This window comes from Pyrgilauda ruficollis, unplaced genomic scaffold (assembly GCF_017590135.1).
Source record: "Pyrgilauda ruficollis isolate IOZ18807 unplaced genomic scaffold, ASM1759013v1 scaffold149, whole genome shotgun sequence".
NCBI lineage: Eukaryota > Metazoa > Chordata > Aves > Passeriformes > Passeridae > Pyrgilauda > Pyrgilauda ruficollis.
This window is the reverse complement of record NW_024513543.1, coordinates 304,995-328,116: the sequence shown is the minus strand read 5'-3', so window position 1 is coordinate 328,116 and position 23,122 is coordinate 304,995. Positions and strand designations below refer to the sequence as shown.

Here is a 23,122-nt window from a genome sequence, read left to right as displayed (position 1 = left end):
ACCAGCCTTTTTTTCCTAACTGATTCATAAATTTCTTAAGTAGTAAGAGGCAGAGGTAATGCAGAAGTCTCAGCTCTCCTGACCAGCCTCTAAATGTAGACTCTGAGAAACCAGGATCAGAGGGTGGCCACTGGGGTTTCTTCATCCCCAATCTGAATTTAGGAACCTGGTTTTTTTTCCAAGCATGTGCCATCCTATTTGGTGAAGAGTCACATCAGCAGGGCTAAACACCTCTGCTCCCTCTCCATGCTCAGGTATTTCTGGAGTTGGAACTCTCCCATGCTTGGTGCCACCATAAAACACCCAAGAAGAACCCTAAAAAGTGATAAATGGTGCTTCTCCTATTATTTTCATAAACCCAGTGGTGGGAGAGCCCTTTGGCAAAGAGCAAGGGTGCAGCTTGACATCCTACCACCTCAAGCAACTCCTCCTCTATCTCACCTGCCAGATCTTCCAGGCCTTTGAGGGGAAGTGCCACCGTCTCCAGACGTTTCCTCAACTCATCTTTGAGGTACTGCTCCCCAATCAGGATGGAGAGGTCATCACAGAGGGTCTGAGCCTCTGAGATCTCCTCCTCCAGCTGCTCCAGGTCCGAGCGGATCTCGCTGGTCTCCTCCAGCTGCTGTTTGACAGCATCAGGCTGGGTGCTGATGGCAGACTGGCTGCTCAGGCGCTGCCCAACAGCCTTCACCTTCTCCGAGAGGCCCTGGAGAAGCTCCTGGTACTGGGTGCTCTTTACTATGGCTTGGTCAATCTGGCTGGAGCGGGAGTTGAGGCGCTCGGTGAGCTCGGACCATTTCTGGTTGACCCCTTGGAGCTCCTCCTGCACCTGGCTGGTGGATGGGGAAACATCTCCAGGGCCAGTCAGGATGCTCTGAGCTGCCTGGTTGAGCTGCTCGTGCTGCTGTCGGCGAGCTTCGAATTCCTTCAGCATAAACTGGAACAGAAATAACATAAAAGTGTTTGCATAAAACTGACAGCTCCGAGTACACACAGTCAAAACAAACCAGACCTCCAGGGGCTTTATCCAGCCCATGGAATCAGCAGGAACAGGCCCTGGGGTGGGACAGCAGTTGGGCTGGGTAGCCCAGGATTTACTGTGACCTTGGGAGTTAAAAAGCTGGGAGGGGTCTGCGACTCCAGGACTTTGCTCTCTCTCTTATTTGTCTTATAATGTAGCACAAACCACTTAGATGAGATGAAAATCTAATTATCTCCACTGGGGTTTTTTTGCTGCATGATGTGGCTGGTTACAGCCATGTTAGGATTTGGAAGCAGGAGGAATGGAAGGGCCAGGCTGGCAGGCAGAGGGGCAGCATTAGCAAGTCCTGCAGAGCATCAGCACAGGCCTTGTTTAAAGCAATTCCACTCTCCAAGAGGGGCCAAGTGATTCACTGCTGAGTCAATCCAGCGCGGGGAGGGAGCTCAGCACTGCACCCTTTTCAAGTTACTCACAGTGGTTTGGGCTCAGCGGGGTTTGGAGGACTTGGAAGAGGAGCCACGAGGTCTCTGAACACTCACAGCAGGTCAGAGTGCTCACCAGACAAGCCCAACCTCCCACCTCCCTCCTGGGCCAGACGCTCTCCTCCATCCCGCGCCCACCACAAAGGCACCAAAAACCCCTCTCACCTGCACCTGCTGCTTCTGAGCGTTCAGCATGTTGGGGTCGATGGACAGGGGGCCCAGCACGCTCATCATCAGCTCCTTCTCCATCAGCCAGGGCCTCAGCTGGGCCTCGGTGGCCTGGAACGTGGCCAGCTGGGTGGCCGACTCCTCCAGCTTCTGCTGCCGCGCGGCCGTGGCCTGGCTGGCCCTCTCCCACCTGCAGTCTGAAGCACCACCACCTCTGTTGGCCGTGCTCAAGCTCCTGGCCAGCCCACCCCACCATCACCAAGGTTGTTTTCCCCTCCTTGTAATTTTCCCAATGGGAAATCTCTGGTTTCCAATAAAACCAGCGTGGCTCTGTCCACTCTCCAGCTAAGAAGCCATTACCCAAATCTGGTCTGGAAGCTCTGAGGAGAAAACCCTGAAAGCAGGATTTCTGTGCCCTACTCACTGCTGCCATGACCTTGGGTGAGCCATCTCACATCCCTGGCCTGATAAATGAGGATACTCTCAAGAGTGCCTGTCCTCACACAGCACACTCAGATCTCCTGGATGGAGTCAACACATTCCTGCTGCTTCAAAGGAGGGAATCTCTGGGCTTCTTTTTGAACACACAGCCTTGTTTAGTCAACACTTAATTACCTAGGGTAGCCTCACTAATGACTAGAATTTTATATCAAGCAGTGAAGCTTTTAATCAAAACAATCAACCTGTGCTGCTAACATATTTCCCCTCCCCCCCGCCCTTTTTTTTTTTAAGAAGCAATTTAAGGAGGCAATCCTTTAAAATCCACATCCATCACAGAGATTTCATTAATCACGACAGTGCTCATCTCAGGAACACCTTCCACAGCAGACAGCTCGGAGATAGGTTTGCTATTTACTGAATTTTAATTAGAAGTGACTCTGCTCTAGCGTGACTTTGGGATCGCCCCTCACTCCTGAGCCACGTCTAACATGATGTTTGGAGACAGAGGCCTCATTAATGCTTCAGGCACTTACTCAGGTCTTCCTGCATCTTCTTCCAGTTCGCTGCTTCTGGGGAATCTGGATATTTCTCCAGCAAGCCAGAAAGTGCTTCCTTTACCTTCTGGATCTTCCCAGAATTCTGTTCCAATTCAGCCAGAAATGCCTGGAAAAGAATGATTTGAACTTCCTCAGATACAGGGCAGAAAAATCAATGAGTAGGGAGAAAAGCTGGAGCTGGATAATTTCTGTTCTTTGGATAAATCAATTTTTTTAGCACTATTGTGAGCTAATGTGGCCACAAGGGCAGGGAAAGGCTGGGAATTGCTTTCCAGGAGAAGCTGGAGTGACTCAGCAGCAAGGGCTCCAAATTATCTCTTTTTCCCTCAGCCTGACATCAACAGGTCTAAAAGCAAAGGTGAACTTTGGGCTGCTGCTCCGTGAGTCTGCCTGGAATTCACAGAATTCACAGAATCACCAGGTTGGAAAAGATCTTCAAGATCATCAAGTCCAACCCAGCCCTAACACCTCAACTAAACCATGGCACCAAGTGCCACATCCAGTCTGTTTTTAAACACATCCAGGGATGGTGACTCCACCACCTCCCTGGGCAGCCATTCCAGAACTTTAATCATGATTTCTGTAAAAAACTTTTTCCTAATATCCAACCTATATTTGGTGCAGCTTGAGACTGTGTCTGGGAATGCCCTTCTTTAACTCAGGGCAAACCCTTGGGGCTAATTCTGTGCAACAAAGCCCATCTCTGGGATCCTTTGGGAGATGCCCAGCAGAGGGGTGGAACGGGATGATCTTTAAGGGCCATTTTGTGATCCCATGATCCCAAAAAGTCGGGAAGAGCAGTCACCTTGTTGTGCTCAGCCTGGGCTCTCATCGTCTCCGTCTTGGTGGGCATCATCATTTCTGTAAAAAACTTTTTCCTAATATCCAACCTATATTTGGTGCAGCTTGAGACTGTGTCTGGGAATGCCCTTCTTTAACTCAGGGCAAACCCTTGGGGCTAATTCTGTGCAACAAAGCCCATCTCTGGGATCCTTTGGGAGATGCCCAGCAGAGGGGTGGAACGGGATGATCTTTAAGGGCCATTTTGTGATCCCATGATCCCAAAAAGTCGGGAAGAGCAGTCACCTTGTTGTGCTCAGCCTGGGCTCTCATCGTCTCCGTCTTGGTGGGCGAGGAGGAGGCATCCAGCTCGGACAGCACCCTTTCCTTGGACTCCAGCCACTTGAGCATGGAGCTGGCCTCCTCCTGCACCTCCTGCATCCTGTCCAGCATGGCTGAGAGCTGCTGCAGGCGCTCCTGCAGCGCTGCACCCAGCGCCTGGTACCGCCGGCTCACGTCCGACACGTCGCACTGGATCTCCGTCAGATCTGCGGCCAAAAACCAGCCCGGGGTCAGCACCACTGCCCCCCGTCCTCCACCTCACACCATCAGGTTCTAACCCAGCCCCAGGCAGGCACAGAGAGCTGAGATGAGGAGCAAGGCCACGCTCTGTCTGCCCGCCTGCGGGGCGATGTCGCATCATCCTCACCTCTCCTGCCACGGGGGATTTTCCACTTGTCCCCCCTATGCCCTTTGACAGTTTACAAACAAAGCTCTCTGTTGGTGAGCTTGATGCAAACTGAGCCCCCTTTTCATAAAGCCACTGCTAATACAAGGTTAAATTATTTGGCACCAAGACATGAAGCCATTTTTATGCACCTATTATCTCGTTGAACCGGCGAACTAACAGTAGATAACGGGCAGTAATTAAAATTGCTCTTCAAACTGGAGGGTTGGATGCTGTTATAATCCCACAGAACCAATAAATTTAATTGCAGGCCTTAAAATGATCTCCCATTTATCAGCTCCTAACACCACCTGACGAGGTGTCAGGGTGCTGTCACTCCCCAGGGCTCCCCTCTCCGTCCTTCAGCCCGACCTCCACCCTCCATGGCAGCAGCTGAGAATTCCCAACCCACTGCCAAGCTCATTTCCCTTCTGCTGGGATGCTGGCAGTGTCACACCGAGGTTTGTATTCCCAGGGAATGGAAATGCCTGGATGAAAAAGGGCCAGGGGCATGGCTCAGTGGTGCTGACAGCGAGCTCACCTTTGCAGGTGTGGTATCCGTTCACGCTGCCTCCCGAGCCTCCTGGAGTGGGCAGAGTGGCACCTGGGCAGAGGGGACAGGGACAAGAGGGACAAGAGGGACAAGGCAGTCTTTTCAGGGATGCAGACAGCGAGTGATGAATGGCTGCTGCATGACAGGGACCACCAAGCACCGACGTGGTGCCTCCCCACCTGCCCAGCACTGGGCATTCATTTGGTTTGGAGTCCCTTTATCCCTCCTCCTCCTGCTCCCCTCACTTTCCTGGAGATGTTCCTGCTTTTCTGAAGCTTCTGGAGCTGGGAAGCTCTCCCAGCATCCCAACATCACCCAGAGAGCAGGGATAATGTGCCTCCTGCATGGGCTGCAATGCTGAGGACCACTGGCATCTTGCCGTGCCTGGGAAGCTGCTACCCTGAGCATGATTTTGTGACTTATACCCAATAAAACTGCTGAATGCCTTCCCTGAAGGGATCAATTCCCCCATATCCTCCTTTTTTATGGGATGAAACTATTCAAACCAGCCCTGTGCTCATGCTGTCTTTGCCCAGAGATGCAGGGTGCACCAGTGTCCCTTCTCTGGACACCAGATGTCACAACCAAAGGGAGATTCACATTTTCAGGCAAGTCTCTCTTTTCTAACCACACATTTTAAAGCTTTCATGGACATAAGGGGCTGCACCTTCGGTCACCCACAAGCCTCTCCTCACTTCTCCTGATGGTTTCCCTGAGAACTGCTCATGAACTTAATCCTAACAAACAAATCCAGACCGTAAATTCCCATAAATTCCCATCAGTGATGAGAGTCCAGGGACTCGTTCTCACAAGCTGGAAGACATCTTTGAGCTGGTTTCCAAATGAACCAGACATAATCTCATTGCTTCACAGACTTGAAGCCAAAAGGGAGACCAGTAAATCACATCTGACTATTGCAGCCCCAAATGTCATCCAGACGTGAAACCCAAATGCTGGAGGTTGATTAAAACACTCCAGCCCTCAGGAGGCTGTAGAACATCACCAGGAGAGAGCAGGAGCCACTTCCACGAGCTCCCCAGCTCTACCAGAGAGTGATATGTGCCCCCACAGCAAACACAGGGCAATTCAGAGCTCGTTAGGCTACAGTTAATTAAGCCAAGCCAGGATGATGCATTAAAGCAATGAGTGCCAGTGACTCAACCACCGGGCTGAGCCCTGTGATACTCAGATCACCACAGGCCCTCTGAATTTGGCTAAAAGGGGGAAATAACCCCATTTTTGGCTGAAGGCAGGCTCAGAGGAGATGCAGTGCTGACAGCAGAGCTGTCCTCAGGAGCTCTGGGCACAACTCACCTGCCTTGGGCGGGGTGTTGGGGGCCGTAATCTCCACGATCAGGTTCTCCAGGAGGGTCCCTCTGCGGCCAATCTCCTCCACCTGGGGCCCTTTCCCCTTCCATTCCTCCAGGAGATCCTGCTCAAAAGCCAAGTTTGGGATTGGAGGCCACACTTGCCCAGCCACAGCCCTGTCCCCTCTGTGGTGACACCAGGACACAGCACCCAGGGAACCAGCTGATGGCTGCTCTGGGGGAAGTGGGTGTGACACATCTATTTCTGCCAGGGGGGGAATCAAACAGCAAAAAAAGCTCTTCCCAACTAATGGGTCTGTTGAAGGAAACCTTCTCCCTCCCACCACTCTGGGGACATCCCTCCTCCCCCTCCCTGCAGAGCCCAGCCTGGCTGAGCCCAGTCCTGGGTGCTGTGGGGTGTGAGGGCTGTGGGTGACTCAGCAGAGCTGCTCTGCCTCTGAGTCAAAGCCCAGCACATCCTGAATTGTCACATCCCTCTGCTGGAGCACAGTGGGGGCTCGGCTGACAGGAGGCCACCTTCCACATCTACCACAGGAAACGCTCAGAAAAAAACAAACCTGAGCGTGCTCAGGTCTCCCACTCATAAATCCTGCCCAGAGCAGGCACAGGGAGTGACAAGAAACCAGGCAGTGCCCAGGAAATCTTTCACACTGCTCCCTGCTCTGCAAGCCACTGGATGCATGCTGAGACCACCAGCAAGCCTCTGCTTCCAGGGATTTGTTTCACATTCCAGCATTTCCAGGCTATCCCAGTTTGATTCCAGCTCCCTTGGCCCACCTGGATCTGCTGCCTGTGCTGCTGCAGCTCCTGGGTGCCCAGGGAGGTCTCAGCAGGTGGAATTTTGCCTTCACTCTCCCTCAGCCACTTCCTCATGGCACCAACCAGATTCCGAAACTCGTCCAGCTGCTCCTGGCAGGATGATGCATCCTTTTCTCTGGGAGTGAAAAGGTTTTGGAGAGTCAGAGCTCGTGCTCTGCCTTGTAATTACCCCCTCCTGAATGCAGCACGGTTGTGTCCCTAGGAGCCCTGTTTTTAATTATTATTATTATTATTATTAGATGTTGCCTGGGAACAGCACAAAATGGGGTGCACCCAGTGCCAGCTCCCTCCCTGCTGCTGACCCCCTCAAATCCTGGCTGGTGGCACTTTTGGGCACTCCAGTGGTGGCCAACAGCCACGGGACCACCACTGCCAGCCTGGCCAGGCTCTTTGTCCTGGGAAAAGCAATGTTTTTGGGAAGACAGGGCTCATTCATGCCGTGTCCCCCCAGGCACCTGCATCCTGGGGGAGCCCAGGCTGTGCCTCCCCTCCTCCCTGGTCACAGCTCCATCCCTTCAGCCCATCCTGGGGGACAAGGCAGCCCCTGGATGGGAGTCACAGGCCCCTCTGGCTCGTCCTTGCTGGCCACAGCTGTGAGCAGCCTGCACAGCTCTGAATTACTGGGGATTATTGGGAGTTTCATCTGCTTTCCCCCACCACCTTCCCTGCACTCTGCTGCAGGGATTTTGGAGCTGCAGCCAGAGAGGTGTGGCTCCCAGGGATGCTGCTGCCCTGACCCTGTTCAAGCTCCCTTTTATCCCCATTTTCAGGGCATGCCAGGAACAGGCTGCTCTGCTGTCACCTCGCTCCCCAGTCCTCCCAGCACCCAGCAGGATGCTCTGGGATGGAGCTGTGGCACCCACACAGGAGCTGGGAAATGCAGAGCTCCTGCTCCTGCTGCAGCACCAGGAATTTTTCACAACGCCCCCAGCCAAGGCTTTTTTTAAAGCGTCAGCTGGAGCAGAGCTGCCTCAGGATCCTGGCGTGGGAGGAGGGCAGGAAGAGCTGGCTCCTGCCCCCCCTCCTTGGAAAGGAGATCTCCACAGGGCCTTGCTCAGACCACAAAGCCACCCCCAAGCTCCCCTCCCTGGGACTCACCTGTCCTTTGCCACCTTTTGTAGCTGCAGGAAATCTTTCTTCAGGCTCTGCAGCTTCTCCTGCTGCTGGGAGGAGCTGGGGGTGAAGCCACAGGAGCTCAGCTCCTCAGCCAGGTGCTCCAGGGTGGCCAGGTCCTCCTGGTGCTGCCTCATCTCCGAGTTCAGCTCCTGCCAAGAGCAAAGGGTGATGCTGACCATGTTCCCCAAGCAGCAGAGGGGATGAACTGGGCAGCCCCACGCCCTGCTGAGCTGGACAGACCCTCTGTGGGCAGTGCCACGTGTGGCAGCAGTGCCAAATGTTGGGCACAGCTCACTGCCACCTGCTCCTCCAGCTCAGCAAATACTTTGAGCAGCTGCAGGGGCAAACCCCACCTTCCCCAGTGCTGGTGACTGGGATGGGATGGGATGGGATGGGATGGGATGGGATGGGGGGCCCTAGAGCAAGACAAATCAACCCCTGCCACAGCACAGGAGTCTGGTTTCGTGTCATCTTCCAGCATTCCTGAGGCTGTGGATGAAGCACCCCCTGCAGCAGAACACTTGAGGTCCACAGCACCCCTGAAAGTCTCCAAGACAACCCTGAGCAACCTGGTCCAGGGGAAATTGTCCCTGTCCCTGAGAGGGGGCTTGGAATGAGATGATCTTTAAGGTCTTTTCCAAGCCAAACCATTCCAGGATTCTCTGGCTCTAAGACCTCCAAACTCTCTGTCACTCCTGCACTGCCCTCACAGGGATATTTTGCTGTATTAACCCCATGGAGTCTTCAATTGGTAAAATCCTGCTACATTTGGACTGGATCCTAAAATACCCCATCTGAAAACCAGCCTGGCTCCTGGGAAATGCCACCCCCTCTTCCCACAGCTGGGAACAGCTGGATCCTGCCAGCCTGGACCTTTCCTCAGACATCTGGCGTAGGAGTGTGCCCCTTGTTGACAGAGTGGCAAAACTATCTTGTGTCTCCTTAAAAAGGAAAGAAGCCCAGAAGTTTCTCTCATTGATTAGGTAAAAAGCCACCTCATAGGACTTTGGGGACTTCGCTTCAAACTGAAGGGCAGCTGATTGGATAGAAGCCAAAACGTCCCACCTGACCATTTGGGTAGAAAAAGAAGAGAACAAGGGAACTAAGGGCTTTTGTGAGGTGTTTTTACTAGGAGCAGATCTCTTGCACCCGGCTCGTTTTTTTCTGTTTATTATTTTATCTTTTATTAAACCCTTTTGTTTCCAACACTGCAGCAGAAGCCACCCCACTTCTTTTATGCTTCCAAAAGCAGCTGAGCTACCTTGGGTGTATTATTCCTCTGAGATCTTATAAGACCTGGCTCCAGGAAGACAATATAACAAGCTGGTGCAGGTGGAATCCTCCCCCAGGACTCACCTGGACGTGCTGGGAGAAGCGAGCGATGTCGCGGTCCGGCTGATTCCCGGACGCCAGCATCCGCGTCCTGCTCTCCGTGAACTGCTGCAGCTTCTCCCACAGCTGCTCGTACTGCTCCACCTTGGGCAGGAGGCCCTTGAGGGCGTCCTCCCTCTCCTGCTGCTGCTGGCACAGCCTCCCGAAGTGCTCTGTCACCTGGGCCAGCTTGTCCTGCAGGGCAGAGGCCGCGGGGCTGTCGGCCGCCTCGGTGAAGCGTGTCACCATCTCCCGGGTGGCTTCCAGGCAGCTCCTCTGCCTGGCAATGTCCTGCTTCAGCTTCTGTGGGGAGCACAGCAGGAGAGGGAGGGCTTTTTAAGGAAGGTTCTTCAGCAGAACTAACTGGGCTGCCCTCGGGAGGGGCAGCAGGTGGTTTGACACAACCAGAGATGGGAAAAAATTGGTTCGTATCCCAGTTTTCCTTTCCTTTCTGACCTGCCCAACATGCTCTGCTTTTCCCTCTGTCTGAAATCTTGTTAGCAAATTAAAAAGGAGATTTTCAACAAGTCTGTGACCTTGCACAGTTTGCCCAGAGATGCTGGAGCTGCCCCACCCTTGGAAATGTCCAAGGCCAGATTGTACAGGGCCCTGAGCAAGCTGGTCCAGTGGAAGGTGTCCCATGGCAGGGAGCTGGGATTAGATGGTCTTTAGGGTTCCCTCCCACCCAAACCATTCAGTGATTCTATGAAAATAAAAAGTTTCTGCTCATATTCCTTTTTAGGGTTTTTTTTTGGTGCTTTCAGCACTCAGTAGTTAAACCCCACCAACCCCTGCATGGTGCAGGCGCTGCTCTGGCGTTTTTGGGGTGAGGGAGCCGGGCCCAGCCTTACCACACTCGTGGCAAGCGAGTCCTGGATGGAGGCAGATGAGAGCACGGCTGGCTGGTCCTTCTCCAGGCTCTTCTCAATCTCAGCCACGGACTGGAGGAGGCTCTCCAGGCTCTCCTGGACGCTCTGGGACTGAGCAATGGATTTCTGCAGCAGGTCCGAGCGCTCCGACATCTGCTGGGAGAGGCTCTGGAAGCGGCTCACGATGGCAGCTGCAGGGTTCAGCACAGAGGACACTCAGTGGCACAGAGCTCCAAGTGCTCAGAGAGCAGCCAGGGTCGCCTTTGGCTCCCCCCAAAACTCTCAGTGATGACAAATCCCTATCCCCAAATTCAGCAGCGAGACAGGGGATGCAACACAAGTGGCCACATCCCTCCCCACATGCAAACCCTGAGGAGGTTCTGCCATGTGATTACCCCCAAAAAGTGGCTTATCTTTGCCCCCTCTGGCTTGTTCCCACTCTCCCCAACCCTCCCTGCTAACGCTGGCAGCTGCTTTGCTCTGTACCTGTTGTTTCCTGAATGTGGCCATGGTCTGGGGCTGGCTCCCCTTGGATGTCCAGCAGGGTCCGAGCTGCTTTCTGGAGCTTCTCCACTGGCACCTGGTGCTCAGCCAGGTCTCCCTGCAGTTGCTGTTTTCACACAAGACAAGCCAAAATCAGAGATGGGTCCCAGGCAGGATTGCCACACTCATGGAGCTCAGGGCTCCTTTTACATCCCCTGAGGGATCCTCTGCACTTCATCACTAAATCATTCAGAAATGATGGAAAAATCTACCCCCACACTGCAGGCAGAGCTGGATCAGAGGGTTTGGGCTGTCCCAGTGCTCTGGCACCTTCATGGGGGAACAATGTCCCCCTCTATGTCCCTCTGGGGTGTCTGTGCCTGCAGCCCCTAAGCACCTCTCCCAGAAGTTTCACCCACCTGGCTGCAGCACAGAACCTGCTACACCTGCAGGTGCACCTTTGCCCTCAAACAGCAAAAAAACCACCAACAGATCAAGTCTCCTCCCTGCTGCTGACTGCTCAGAGCAGCCAAATTCCCATCCAGCCTCCAGCATTCCCCCAGAAAATCCCCCAGGTGTACCTTGGTGCTGGCGAGCTGCTTCTGCAGCACGGCCACATCTGAGGAAACCGTCTCTGAGAGCAGCTTCCCCAGGGCAGCTTCACTCTCCTGCAGCCACGTCCTGAGAGACTCTGCGACCTCCTGGAACTGCTGGTAGTGATCCAGCAAGGTGTTCAGGTGGGAGCCCAGCTTGGAGCACTGCAAAGGAGCAACGAGAGGTGACAGGGATGCACACAAGCACTGAGCAACACGTGGCAAAAGGCACAGGAATCAGCAAGAAAGAAAAAGCAATTAAAAAAAATCAATCTTGCCACAGGCTAAATGAATTACCAGGGGTAACATGCTGACAAACAGCAAGACAAGGGTGTTGCCTAAGCCCTGAAGAAGACAATCTTTGTCCTATAACCTATAACTGTCCTGGCAGCTGGGACAAACATCCCTCTGCCATCCCTGCAAAGGAGGAAAGGAGCACCCAGCTCACAGCCCTTCCCTTACCTTGGAGTGCAGCGTGGTGTACCTCTGCGTGGCATCCTCCAGCTTGCTCTTGACCACACTCCTGGACATCAACAGCTGGGGTTCAGCATCCCCAGCATCCCCATCCAGAAACTTCTCCCCCGACATGGTGACGAAGCGCAGATCACCCTTGTGGGAGATCACATCCTCCGAGAAGCTCCCCTGCCGCCGCAGCAGCTGCCGGAGGGAGGCAGGGTCACCGTCCCCTTTGTACATCCCCTGCAGGTCTTGCTCTGCCTGCTCCAGCCAGGCCTGGAACTCTCCGTGGTCCTTCAGGAACTTCTGGAGCTCCTCCCGCAGGAGCTGCGCCCGTTTCAGCCGCGCCTCCGCGCGCGCCAGCGCCGCCGGGTACCGCTCCCGCAGCTCCGCCAGCTGCTCCTGCAGCCGCTCCCTCTCCTCCCCAGCCAGGCTGGGCCCCTGCTTGTCCAGGAAAGCCTGGGCTGCCTGTGTGGCCAGGATGATGTCCTGCTGCTGGGACAGCAGCTCCTGGTGCTGCGCCTGGAAGATGCAGGGATAAAGGTGAGGCTCGGCGCTGAGGTCGCTGCACGCCCCCGGCAGCCGTGGATGGGACAGCTCTGGAAGGGCTCGAGGCCAGAGTGGAGCAGCCTGGTCTAGTGGAAGGTGGGAGTGGAACAGGATGATCTTTAAGGTCCTTTCCAAACCAGTTATTTTCGTGATTCTGTGACAAAGCACCAGCAGGGTGGGGAAAACTGGGAACGTCCCAGGTTGGGCTAGAGGAGTGCAGCGACCCCTTCTGTGGCCATCATGGGCACCTTCTGGACCCTGATTACACCTTGTGGGTGTAATCACACATCCTGCATCTCCTGCAGGAAGCTGGGCAGGGCCTTTCTGAGCTTCCCACATGGAGAATCCCATGTTTCAGACTCATCTAACAGCAGGGACAGGGCAGGAGGCTTTGGGAGGGACAAGGTGTCAGTGCTGACCTTCAGCCTCTCGTACTGCTCGTCCAGGCTCTCAGCAGCACTGTCTGCTCCCACAGTGTGGCCATCAGGGACATCCCCAGTGCTTTTTCCTGCTTGTGTCCCTGTGCCTTGATGGACAGGGTGGGGTCTGTACTCTGGGAGCCCTCCCTTCTGCTCCAGCGATGCCACCCAGCTCAAAAGGGAATCAATCTTATTGCTGTTCTCCTCCAGCTCTTTGGCAGCTTTCACCTGAAAGCACAAAGGCTCCAGATAAGAATGGCCCAGTTCTTGCATGTTCAGCAAACTGCTGCACGGGGGAGGGAGACAAAAATCAGCAGAAGGAAAAAAAAAGACAAAAAACCCAAGGAGTTTCCCAGCCTCAGCAAATGCTGAGACACCTCCAGACCCTTTGTGGCTCTCTGAAAGGTGCAGAAAAGCTGTGAAAAAACTCAGCCTTGCTGCTACATTGAATTTCTCATCCTCACACAACCCAGAGCCCTCACTCCAAAATGGCTGGGATGTGATTGACAATCCTCATCCATCAGGGGTCACCCCAAAGGCAGAGTAAGGGACCTTTTCCTCCCCCATTCCCTCCACAACCAGCTCATCCCTGGCTGCAACTCCCAAAGCATTTCATGACAGAAATATCTGGGGGAAACCTTGCCCAGGGAATATCCAGGAAGGAACCACAAATTGCTCTGTGCTGCATCACCCAGATGGGCTTCCAGGACCTCACAGTCCTCCTCAAGCAAAGCCTGGAGGCTCCACAGCTCCTGGCACGTTACCTTCTCAGTCTGCTGCTGCACTGCAGCACTCACAGCACTCTCCAGCTCCTTCTGGGCCACCTCTGTCCTCTCCTGCAGGGACTGGTACTGCTCCTTGGCACGCTGCAGGTCCTGCTGCAGTGCTGCCAGCTCCCCAGGCTCCAGCTTGGCCTTGTTCTCCTCCAAAAACTGCTCTGTGCTCTTCAGGACACCAGCAAAGGAGGCGGCTCTGCTGTGCATGCTCCTCTGCAGCTCCTGGGTGGATGAAGCCGTGAGGCTCTGGCCACTCCTGAGGTGAAACCTCTCCACCCCTGCCCCCCCAAATTTCAAATATCACCGACCTTTACGTCGCTTTGCCTCTGCTGCAAGGCAGACAGGTCCCCTTCTGCTCTCTGCTGCTCTGCCAGGGTGTTCTCTGCCTGGCCCAGCCAGCGGCTCAGCTCAGCCAGGCTCTGTGCCCGGGCTGCCTGCTGCTCCTGCAGCGTCTGTGGGCACAGCAAAGGGGACAGGGGACAGTCACTACCAGCCCTGCACCTCCTCTCCTGCTGCTGAAAGGCAAGGTGAGGTTACAGCTTGCAGCTCCTGGAGGGGAGGATGCAGCACAGAAAACTTTGGTGGCTCTCCAGGTGCTCCCTGTCCGGCAGCAGGTGCCACGTCCCTGCTGAGCTGGTGGCACCTCTGTCACCACTGGAGGTTTCCCTCTGAGGAGCCTGCAAGATGGAGCTGCACTGCTCTCCCAGGAAAACTCAGCCACGAGTTTCTGTGCCTTTTCCATTCCACCTTACAGACATTAAAACAGCAGCAGAAACTCACGGAACAAGAGGCAACAATGACCTGGGACAGGCAGCGCCACTGTGGAGCCCCAGACAACCCCAAATCAGGGTTTTTTTTACTGATTTGGGGTTGGAAAGGGAGCCCTGGAGAGGGAAAGTGTTTCTGTAGCTGATCCAGCTCCTCTTTTTGCTGCCAGAGCACAACACAGAAGCGCCTGTTTGAGCAATTGAGCATGATGTGACCTGAGAGTCCCTGTGACACCCCTGTCCCCCTCTGCCAGGGGGGATAAAAGGTTTTTGAGATTTTCACTGGGCATTTCAGCAAGGTGATGTACAAACTTGTGCAAAACACTGTGCCTGTTTCTCCCAGTCATAAGATAAAACAACAGAAGCAAATTGAAAGAGCCTTCTTAAGAGCTCTTCAGCTGCAAAGCGAGTTCTTCCTGGGTTAGGATGGGCGCACACTCAATCTGAAAAGGCAAAGCAAACTGGTTAATACACACACACACTCCAGAGAGGACAGGCAAGAGTTACAGAGAGCAATTGTTAATAAAAAAACCACATTAATCCTGTCTTGGGTGAGAGGATCCATGCAGCGGTGGGTGCTGCAGCAGTGCAGCAGAGATCTGAGGACTTGTTTTTGTCCTTGCCAGCTGTTTCCCTGAGACAGCAAAGCCTGATGTGTGCAGTGCAAATAGGACACTGGGTGTCTGTGGTGGCCCCTCTACACAGGGATTTTGGGGGGGATTACAGGGTTTATTCCACCCAGCCCCAAAAAATTCCATATCTAGCAGAGAACTGCTACCCAGCCCTCGGCAGGGCTCCGTATTTTGGGAGCAAAAGCAACCTTCTGCCTGGTAGGAAGAAGAAAGACTTTTAGAGGAAGCTCATGATGTGCAGTGAGAACTCCTGAACTGGGAGTGGCATGCAGGGGAAATCCCAAATTGGAGGTGCCTCAGCTGCTGTTCCTGTGGCTGGGAAGCGCTTTGGCGAGCAAAGGAGGAGATGTCTCACAACCTTCACCTGCTCCGTCTGCTCCACTTGCTGGAGACAGAGCTGCAGCACCTCCACCCGCGCTGTCACACGCTCTGACAGGTCCCTGAAGGCTTTCTGCAGCTCATTGAGCAGCCTCAGCAGCTGCCTGCTCTGCTGGGGGGTTAAATCCTGGGCGTGCTCCGAGATGAGGAACTGGATGTCGAAGGCAGTGGCGTCCAGCTCAGCCTTGGTGTCAGCAAGGGGCTCCTTCAGCTCCTGAACGGGAGAGAAAAGCAGCTAAAATGATCCTGCAGCCAGGGCTGTGCTGCACTGCTTCCCTCCTGCTGGTGCCACATGAAATATATTCCAGGAATACCAAACTCTCCCAGAACAGCACTCAGCATGGAGGTGAGAGCATCACTGGGATTTTCCAACTTCCCTCTGCACCAGGTGCTGGAGGCACCTCACCAAGAGGTTTCTTGGATGTGTGTAGGGCTGCCACTTGGGTCTGAAGATGACCCAGACCTGGCCCCAGTGACTCCATGTGCCACCACCAGCTCTCAAAGCCTTCAATCCCCTGATTTCCATGCCAAGATGTCACCACCAAGCTTGGAAATAATCTTTATTGCTAGAAGATGGATAAGGAGACTGAGCTCCTCATACAGGTGATGGAGCAGAGCCTGCAGCTCTCTCCTCAACAGCCTGACAGGAATCTCCCCAGGTCACTCAGGCACCACCACACCCCTGCACAGGAGCACGTTCAACAACCAAACCAGGCTGTGCATTATGGAAACAAACGGCTTTGGAGAACACCCAACACAGCAGCTCCAGCTGCGGCACGAGCTAAGGCCAAACCCTTGGTAGGCTCTGGGAGAGAAGCAGGATTAAAAGCTTCTCCTCTGTGCAGAGGGCAGCAAGTTCACCAGCCTGCAGGATTAGGGGCATTGCCATGGTTACCTTGTAGTGCTGCAGGCAGCGACTCAAGCTGCTGGCATCGCTGGCCTGCTGGAAATCGCTGTCATCCAGAGACTCCGTGGTGCCAGACACCCAGCTCAGCAGCTCCTGCAGCTTGCCCTCAAGAGTCTCGTGATGGGCCAGGATTTTAGCCTTAAAAGCAGAAATTTGTCGTTTAAAGGAGGTATTTTAGGAAGTTTGTGGGGCAGCTGGGGGCAGTTGCCAGCTCTACCTTTTCGGCTTCTGCCGCCCCACGAAGGTTTTGCAGCCGGGACTGCAGGACTTCACTCGCAGAGCTCAGAGACTTCTGGAGGTTCTTGGCATCCTTCTCCAAAGCCTTCAGTAACTGCTCAGGGACTTCTTCAGGGGGGTTGGCCACAATCCTCTGCACAGCATCCAGCTCCTGATTCACTGGGAAGCTCAGCTCCTGCAGCTCAGAGCCCAGAGCCTGAGACAAAGACAGCATCGTTACGTCTACGACAGCGTGACCTCACCTCCCTGCTGCCAAAACCCAGCAGGGCTTTTGGAGAGGCAGCTCCAAACACTCAGTCGAGAAAAATTCATCCCACCCTCCAGCCCTGCTCAGCTGCCAGTGCCTCTCCTGCCTTTCTCCAGGCTGTAAAATTCATGTCAGCCAAACTCAGGCTGTTGTCTGGGCAGGGTGGATGGATCAGAAGGAGGGATGAGGTTTGATATAAAAGCCTGTTAAACCTGAGACAAAACTCCCAGAAGCAGGGAGGGGTGCAAGGAAGCTGGGGAGAGGGGTAAAAAGCTCTGTCTAACATCAGCCAAGCCTCACCCAGCCTCACTCACCTCTGCTTGCTGCCTCAGGTCGTGCAGGGTTGCCAAATTCTGCTCTGCTGGCTGCACGCGTTTGATTCTCATCTCGATGTCTCGGAGCATGGAGAGATAAGATATCAGCCTCTGGTCATGCTCCAGACACATCTTCTTGCTGAACTTGATCTGCAGAATCAGACAGGAAATCAAAGCTTCAAACTTAGGCAGAAAAGGAGACAAAGTATTATATAATTTTTTTTTTTCTAAAGGAGAAATTTGTTAATAACGCTCCCGCTCATGGACTTGCCACTTGCCAGCCTTATCTACAAGATTTACTACAGGAGAAATAAAACACACGGTTCTTTTTCCAACATAAGCTTATAAATGGCAAGAGATCTCTTGGAGCTGCAGCAAAAGTGCCAAAAAAAGAGAATTCTACTTGTTAGTCATTTAGCAATAATGCTCCAGCAAAAGGAGCCACAACTCAGCCCTGAGTGTTTCCAGTTGTACATCACCAGCTCCTTTGCCAAACCCATTGCAGCTGATACTGCAACATCCACTCCTCATGCTTCAGCTGCCCTCTGTGCCGAGGATCTCAGACAGATTTAGCACCAAACATCCACAAACAGCTCAGAAAAACTGCCTAAATAGCAAAAATATTCACTGACCTGGGCTGGCCTCGTGGACTCCCTCGAGGTCTCCAGCAGCTCCCCCTCCACGATCACAGGTAAGAGCAAACCCCGATCACCTGGACCTGGCTGCTTGCTCCTCTCCTGGGGGGGTTCTTCTTGGCATTTTGGGGGAGCAGGGGCACCTGCTTGCTCTGCTCTGAGCTCAGCTCTTTGCTCCTGCTGTTTCTCCTCTCCAAGTTCTGCGGAGGTTTCCTGAATTTCTGTGGGTTCCTCTCTGATAATTAAGTCAAGGGGCAGCTCCTGTGCCACGGGGGCTGTGCTGGGCACATCGTGGGTGGTTTCCACCCTGATGTCTTCCTGAGCCATCCTTTCCTCCAGACTCAGGGCCACCAAGGAATCCTGACCATCCTTGGTCCCAGCTTTCACCACCTCTCGAGCTTCCCCGTGCTTGGGGGGCACAGGGAACACCTGATCCTCTCTGGAGGTTTCTCTGTCCTTCCCAGGAATTGTTTTCTTTCCTCTTCCACCCTTGTGCTTGGCTGTGTCTCGTGCCAGCCCAGCAGCAGCCTCAGTGCTGGATTCATGTTTTGGCTCCCTGGAGACAAATTGCTCCTCCTCACCCTTTTTCCTTGGAATTTCATGGGAAACCAAAGAAGGAAGGAGCTGCTTCTCTGCAGGTTCCTCTGGCTGAGAGCTGTCTCCTGGAATGCTGCCCTGCTTTGCTTTCTTTTTCTTGCTTTTCTTTTTCTGGGTAGGTTTCAGCTCAGTTTCACTTGTTTTTTCCTGATCAATGGCACCTTCTGTGCCAGAGGTTTCTCTTTCTGTGTGTTTCGCAGCTTTTTCCCCTGCAAGCTCATCTCCCACAGGAACCCCAACCTCAGGGGGCTCTCCAGACTCTGCAGCACCCATCCCTCCCTTCCCGGGGCCCACACTGACAGATTCCCTCGGGGCTGCTGGTGTCTCCTGGACCACTCTGGTCACCCTCTCTCCTTGCCCCGAAGTCACCACTGCACCTTCTCCACCTGCCACAACTCCCTCTGCACTTACAAACTCTGTCCTCCTCCTCCTCCTCTCCTCAGCATCCTCCTCCTTGTGAAGCACCTCTGTGCCCAAGAACAGCTGCTCCTTCTCCAAGCCCAGTCTCTCTATTTTCTCTGTCCCTCCATCCACTTCTTCCCTCGTTTCCTTGCCCTGGGCTGCTCTCACCTGGGAGCTGCCTTTTGGGATCCCTTTTTCCACAGCCCCTGCCACCACTGCCTCTTCAGGGAGAGACACTGTCCCCAGCACTGAGGGGTGCTCTGGGGTCACCTCAGCCTTTGCCTGGGGGTGATGAAGATGATGATGATGTTCCTCTTGGGGATGGACAGCACCCTCTGAAGCTTTCTGGGGTTTTAATTTCCTTTCAGTCCGTGCTTTGGGGGATTTCTCAGTGGCAGCAGCTGCACTCTGAGCTGTGTCAACAGCTTCAGCTTGAGCTTTGGGCTCAGCACCATCAGACCTGGCAGATCTGGCAGGGAGGATGACACCCTCCTCTTTTGGAGATAGTTTTTCCATTTTTTCCCGCAAAAGTTGCACTTTTTCTACTTTGAAGACCTCAGAACCAACTTTCTCTTCGGATATTTGCACATCCCGAAGACCAGCAGCTAATTTTTGGCTAATCAGTCCTTTTCCAACAGCTTCCTTCACAGTCAACCTTTTCCCACCAGGGGCATCAACAATTCCCCCAGCCCTGATCTGGTTGGTGGCGATGACTTTGGCCATGGCCTCATCCAGCATCCCCTGCTCCACAGCTGCCCTCAGGGACAGCCTCTGGCTGACAGTGCCCTCCACCACCCCTCCAGCATCTGCCTGTGCCTGCAGCAGCCTCAGGGTGGGCAGGGGGTCCACCTTCCCCAGCCTCACTGCCTCAGCACACGGCAGCTTGGTCCTTGTCACCTCATCCCTGACAGCCTGGAAGGGATGGACCTCCAGGTACCTCTGGCCCGATTCAACATCGATTTTACACTTCTTCAGGAACTCTGAGTAGGGAACAATCTTGCAGGTCTCGGGGTCTACAATTCCTTCTCTCATTTCTGAAGATGACAGGACTTTCTGCACAACCTGCTGGGGCACCAAGCCCTCCTGCACTGCCTGGCTCAGCGCCAGTCGCTGGCCAGAAGCTGGATCGAGAATGGTTCCGCTCTCAGCCTGGATTTCCTGCACTTTCCTCTGGAATTCTGGGCTAACGAGCCCCAGCGACACTGCCTGGGGCAAGGTCAGCTTCTCCTTTGTGGCTGGATGGACAAAGTCCTGCAGGACCACACTTTCAGCTTTCCTGAGCTCCTTGCACAGATCTGGATTGATCAAACCGTGTTTCATCGCGTTGTCCACCGAAAGCCTCATCCCGGACACGTGATGGATGATTCCTCCCTCAGCAACCTGCTTGGTCAAGAGCTGAAAAGCTTTTTCCTTCTCCAGGAGCCCCTTTTCAACAGACTCTGCCACAGTCAGAGGCCGTTTGCTTTCAGGATCCACAATCCCACTGGTCTCAGCCTGTAAATTAATCAGCTTCTGCCTGGTGACCTCATCAGTGCCTTTCCCCTTGGAAGCCTTCTCCAGCTTCACCAGCTCTGTCTGACTGGTTGGCTCTATGAGGCCCAGATTTGAAGCCAAAGTCACTGACACTTTTTTGCCACGTTTCAAGTCAACAATCCCCCCTGTAACCACCTGCCCTTCCAAGATCCTCATCGCTGTCTCCTTGTCCAGAAGTCCAACAGCAGCAGCATCCTTGATGGAGTAGACAAAGTTGTTGCCTGGGTCAAGGACACCACTTATGGCTCTGTCAGACGTGAGGACCTTCTGGAGCAGCTTCTCATCCATCAGACCTTCTTCAATCACGTCCTCAGTGGTCAAGGGCTCACACACCTGAGAGTCAAAGAAGCCACTGAACATCTTCATCCTCTCCATGAGTTTCACAGCTGTGTGGCCAGACACCACCCCAGAGGCCACTGCCTCGTCCAGCAGCAGGGTCCTGCCTGTCTGCTCGTGGGTGATGCCACCGCTTTGGAGCTGCATCAGGAGCTTTTCCAAAGTGTCCTCTGCTTCCTCAGGGGCTGGCAGGGATGGTTCCTCATGTTCCTCAATGTCCTCATCACCCAACACTTCTTCCTGCTCTCCTTCTTCCACTTTCAACACAGTTTCCATGTCCTTGCTTTGTCTCTCTGCTGGTGCTGCCTCCCCACGTGCAGGGAGCTCAACCTCCTCTCCTCCCAGCAAACCATTTTCAACTGCTCCCTCCTTTAGCAAATGAACCTCTCTCACATCTTCTGCCTCTCCTTCAGGTTCCCTCACACCCTGAGACCTCTCTGCCACGATTTTCAGTCTGTCTCTACTTTCTGGAGCACCCATTTTTATGCTGATTTCACTTTTCACAACCACTGCCCCACTTTCCAATGCCCTCTTCTGATATTCAGGACCTTCCACTCCATCTGCTGCAGGAGGCTTGGACTCTTCTTCTGCCTCAATCATCATTTCCTCTGTTTCTCTGATTAATCCACTACCCAGGTCACTGGGAGGCTCTGGCATCAATAATTTTACCTCATGTTTATCCTTGGTTGTAAAAGTGACCTGTTCTTTTCCAAATTCAGCATCAGTTTCACTCCTCATGGTCTCCAGTTCAGTGGAAATCTGCTCCTGCTCTTCCACATGCAGGAAATCCTCTGCATCCTCCAAGGGGAGACTTTCAGGTCCCACCACCACCTCCCCATTCTCCAAAGCAGCTCTGGGTGGTAGGATCTTCTCACTTTCACCTTTTGAAGGAGCAAATTGAAGCTCAAGCTGCTGCAAAGCCAAACCATTGCAAGGTTCACTTTCAAGAGCTGCCTCTGTCTCCTCAAAGCCTTCCAACACCTGTGCACGGGATCCATTTTCTTGGCTTTGGATGAGAGCTTTAGTGACATTGTTCAACTCTGCATCCACTAACAGCACCTTGTGGCCATCGTGGATGTTGATGTAGCTGTGGGTCATCAAGTGGAACATCAGCCTTTCATCATCACCCCCTAGCAGAGGCTCCTCCTGACCTGTGGGGCTCCTTCCAGGGGAGCTCCTGCTCGGAGATCCAGGGAGCTGCACGCTGGCCAGGACATCAGGCATGGCTGTTGATTCCAGCTTCTTCACCACCTCTCTCTCCAGGATGCCCTGTTCCACTGCCTTCTGCCAGGACACCACCTCTGTGTTTCCTGGGATGAAAACAGCCTGAAGGAGCTGCCTCTTGCTGAGAGCCTCCTCAATCAGCTCCGTGGAGAGGATCCCCTGCTCCAAAGCGTCTGCAACAGGGATGATCTCCCCTGTCTCTGGCCACAGCAGCCCCATGAAGGACCACAGGGATTCCAGGACCAGCAGTGCCATTTTTGGAGCTACCAAACCCTTCCTGAGGGCTTCATCCATGGTCAGCCTCTCCCCCGTGGTGGTGTCCACGATCCCACCCGTCTGGAGCTGCCGGAGCAGAAGCGTGCAGGCCAAATCCTGGTCAACCAAATTATGCCTGACAGCCTCCCCCACGCTCAGCCTGTGCCCTGTCCTGGGGTCAACAATGCCACCAGCAAAGAGGTGAGCTTCCAGCAACCTGATGGTCACCTGCCTGTCTATCAGCCCCTCCTGGACTGCACGGAAGATGCTGACCTCCCTGCCTGACCTCAAGCTCACCATCCCACCTGCCAGCTGCCTGACTGGGAGCAGCCTCAGCCCGGTCTCTTGGTGGATGATGCACCTGTCCAGGAGCTCAGGCAGACTGATCTTCTCAGCAGTGTTGGGGTCAATCAAATCCTTGCCACCTTCCAGGTGAGACAGGAGCCTGGAGTGAAGCTGGGGGGGAAGGAGCCTTTCTTGCACTGCTGTCTCCATGCTGATTCTGCCCTGCTGGAATTTAAAGCCCCCAGTGATGAGCTCAACCTCAAGAATCTTCAGCCCAATGCTCTCACTGATCCTTCCCTCTTCTATGGCAGCAACGATGGGGAGGAGCTGCCTCCCTTCACATCTGACTTCTTCCACCTGCTGGAGAGCATCCTTCAATTCCTGCAGCACCTGGAATGCCCTGAGATCAATGATGTTTCTTGCCAGAGCTTTCTCCAAGGAGAGTTTCTCACTTGTCTCTGGGACAACTAAGTCAGAGGAGATCACCTGGGCCTCCAGGAGGACCAGGCCTGTGTCCTGATCTATAAGACCTCTCTGCATGGCACCAAAGACAGGGAATATTTCTACTGTGCCAAGATCGATCACTCCTGCCACGGCTCCGCTGCCCTGGAACAGAAAGAGAAGGAAAAGAATTAAACCAAAATCCAGCATTTCCAGCACTCATTGCATGAGTTTTAGGGAGGCCTCAGTTAAAAAAAAAAAAAAAAAACAAAAACAACAAAACAAAACAAACTTAAAATCCCCAAACAGGCTAGAAAGTCCTAAAGTGTTTGAAATCTAGTCCATCACCAGGGCAGCACCAAGATGCTTCCAATATCCACCAGCAGTAATGCAGCAAAGCAGCAAGCACCAAAACTCAGACTCATTCCTAATGCTCCACAGAAAAGAGGGCAGGAAACCAACA

At 53.8% G+C, this 23,122-nt stretch overlaps 1 protein-coding gene across 11 annotated transcripts in view; it reads right to left on the bottom strand.

The window, feature by feature from the left end:
* The window catches only part of LOC121349953 (microtubule-actin cross-linking factor 1-like), a 131,865-nt gene that overhangs the window by 52,512 nt on the left and 56,231 nt on the right, over nt 1–23,122 (bottom strand). For 10 of the 11 annotated variants that reach the window (XM_041460832.1, XM_041460831.1, XM_041460833.1 and 7 more), the window contains 21 exons: nt 17,584–22,824; nt 16,952–17,101; nt 16,371–16,586; nt 16,142–16,291; nt 15,227–15,460; nt 13,778–13,921; nt 13,458–13,691; nt 12,694–12,921; nt 11,732–12,247; nt 11,258–11,434; nt 10,680–10,803; nt 10,176–10,384; nt 9,310–9,627; nt 7,936–8,102; nt 6,796–6,952; nt 6,005–6,122; nt 4,679–4,741; nt 3,717–3,958; nt 2,607–2,736; nt 1,630–1,829; nt 442–937 (listed from right to left, as the gene is read on the bottom strand). In XM_041460832.1, coding sequence (XP_041316766.1) covers nt 442–937; nt 1,630–1,829; nt 2,607–2,736; nt 3,717–3,958; nt 4,679–4,741; nt 6,005–6,122; nt 6,796–6,952; nt 7,936–8,102; nt 9,310–9,627; nt 10,176–10,384; nt 10,680–10,803; nt 11,258–11,434; nt 11,732–12,247; nt 12,694–12,921; nt 13,458–13,691; nt 13,778–13,921; nt 15,227–15,460; nt 16,142–16,291; nt 16,371–16,586; nt 16,952–17,101; nt 17,584–22,824 — 9,514 coding nt within the window. The remainder of the gene's footprint in view (nt 1–441; nt 938–1,629; nt 1,830–2,606; nt 2,737–3,716; nt 3,959–4,678; nt 4,742–6,004; nt 6,123–6,795; nt 6,953–7,935; nt 8,103–9,309; nt 9,628–10,175; nt 10,385–10,679; nt 10,804–11,257; nt 11,435–11,731; nt 12,248–12,693; nt 12,922–13,457; nt 13,692–13,777; nt 13,922–15,226; nt 15,461–16,141; nt 16,292–16,370; nt 16,587–16,951; nt 17,102–17,583; nt 22,825–23,122) is intronic. The other variant, XM_041460827.1, reaches the window with a different exon arrangement.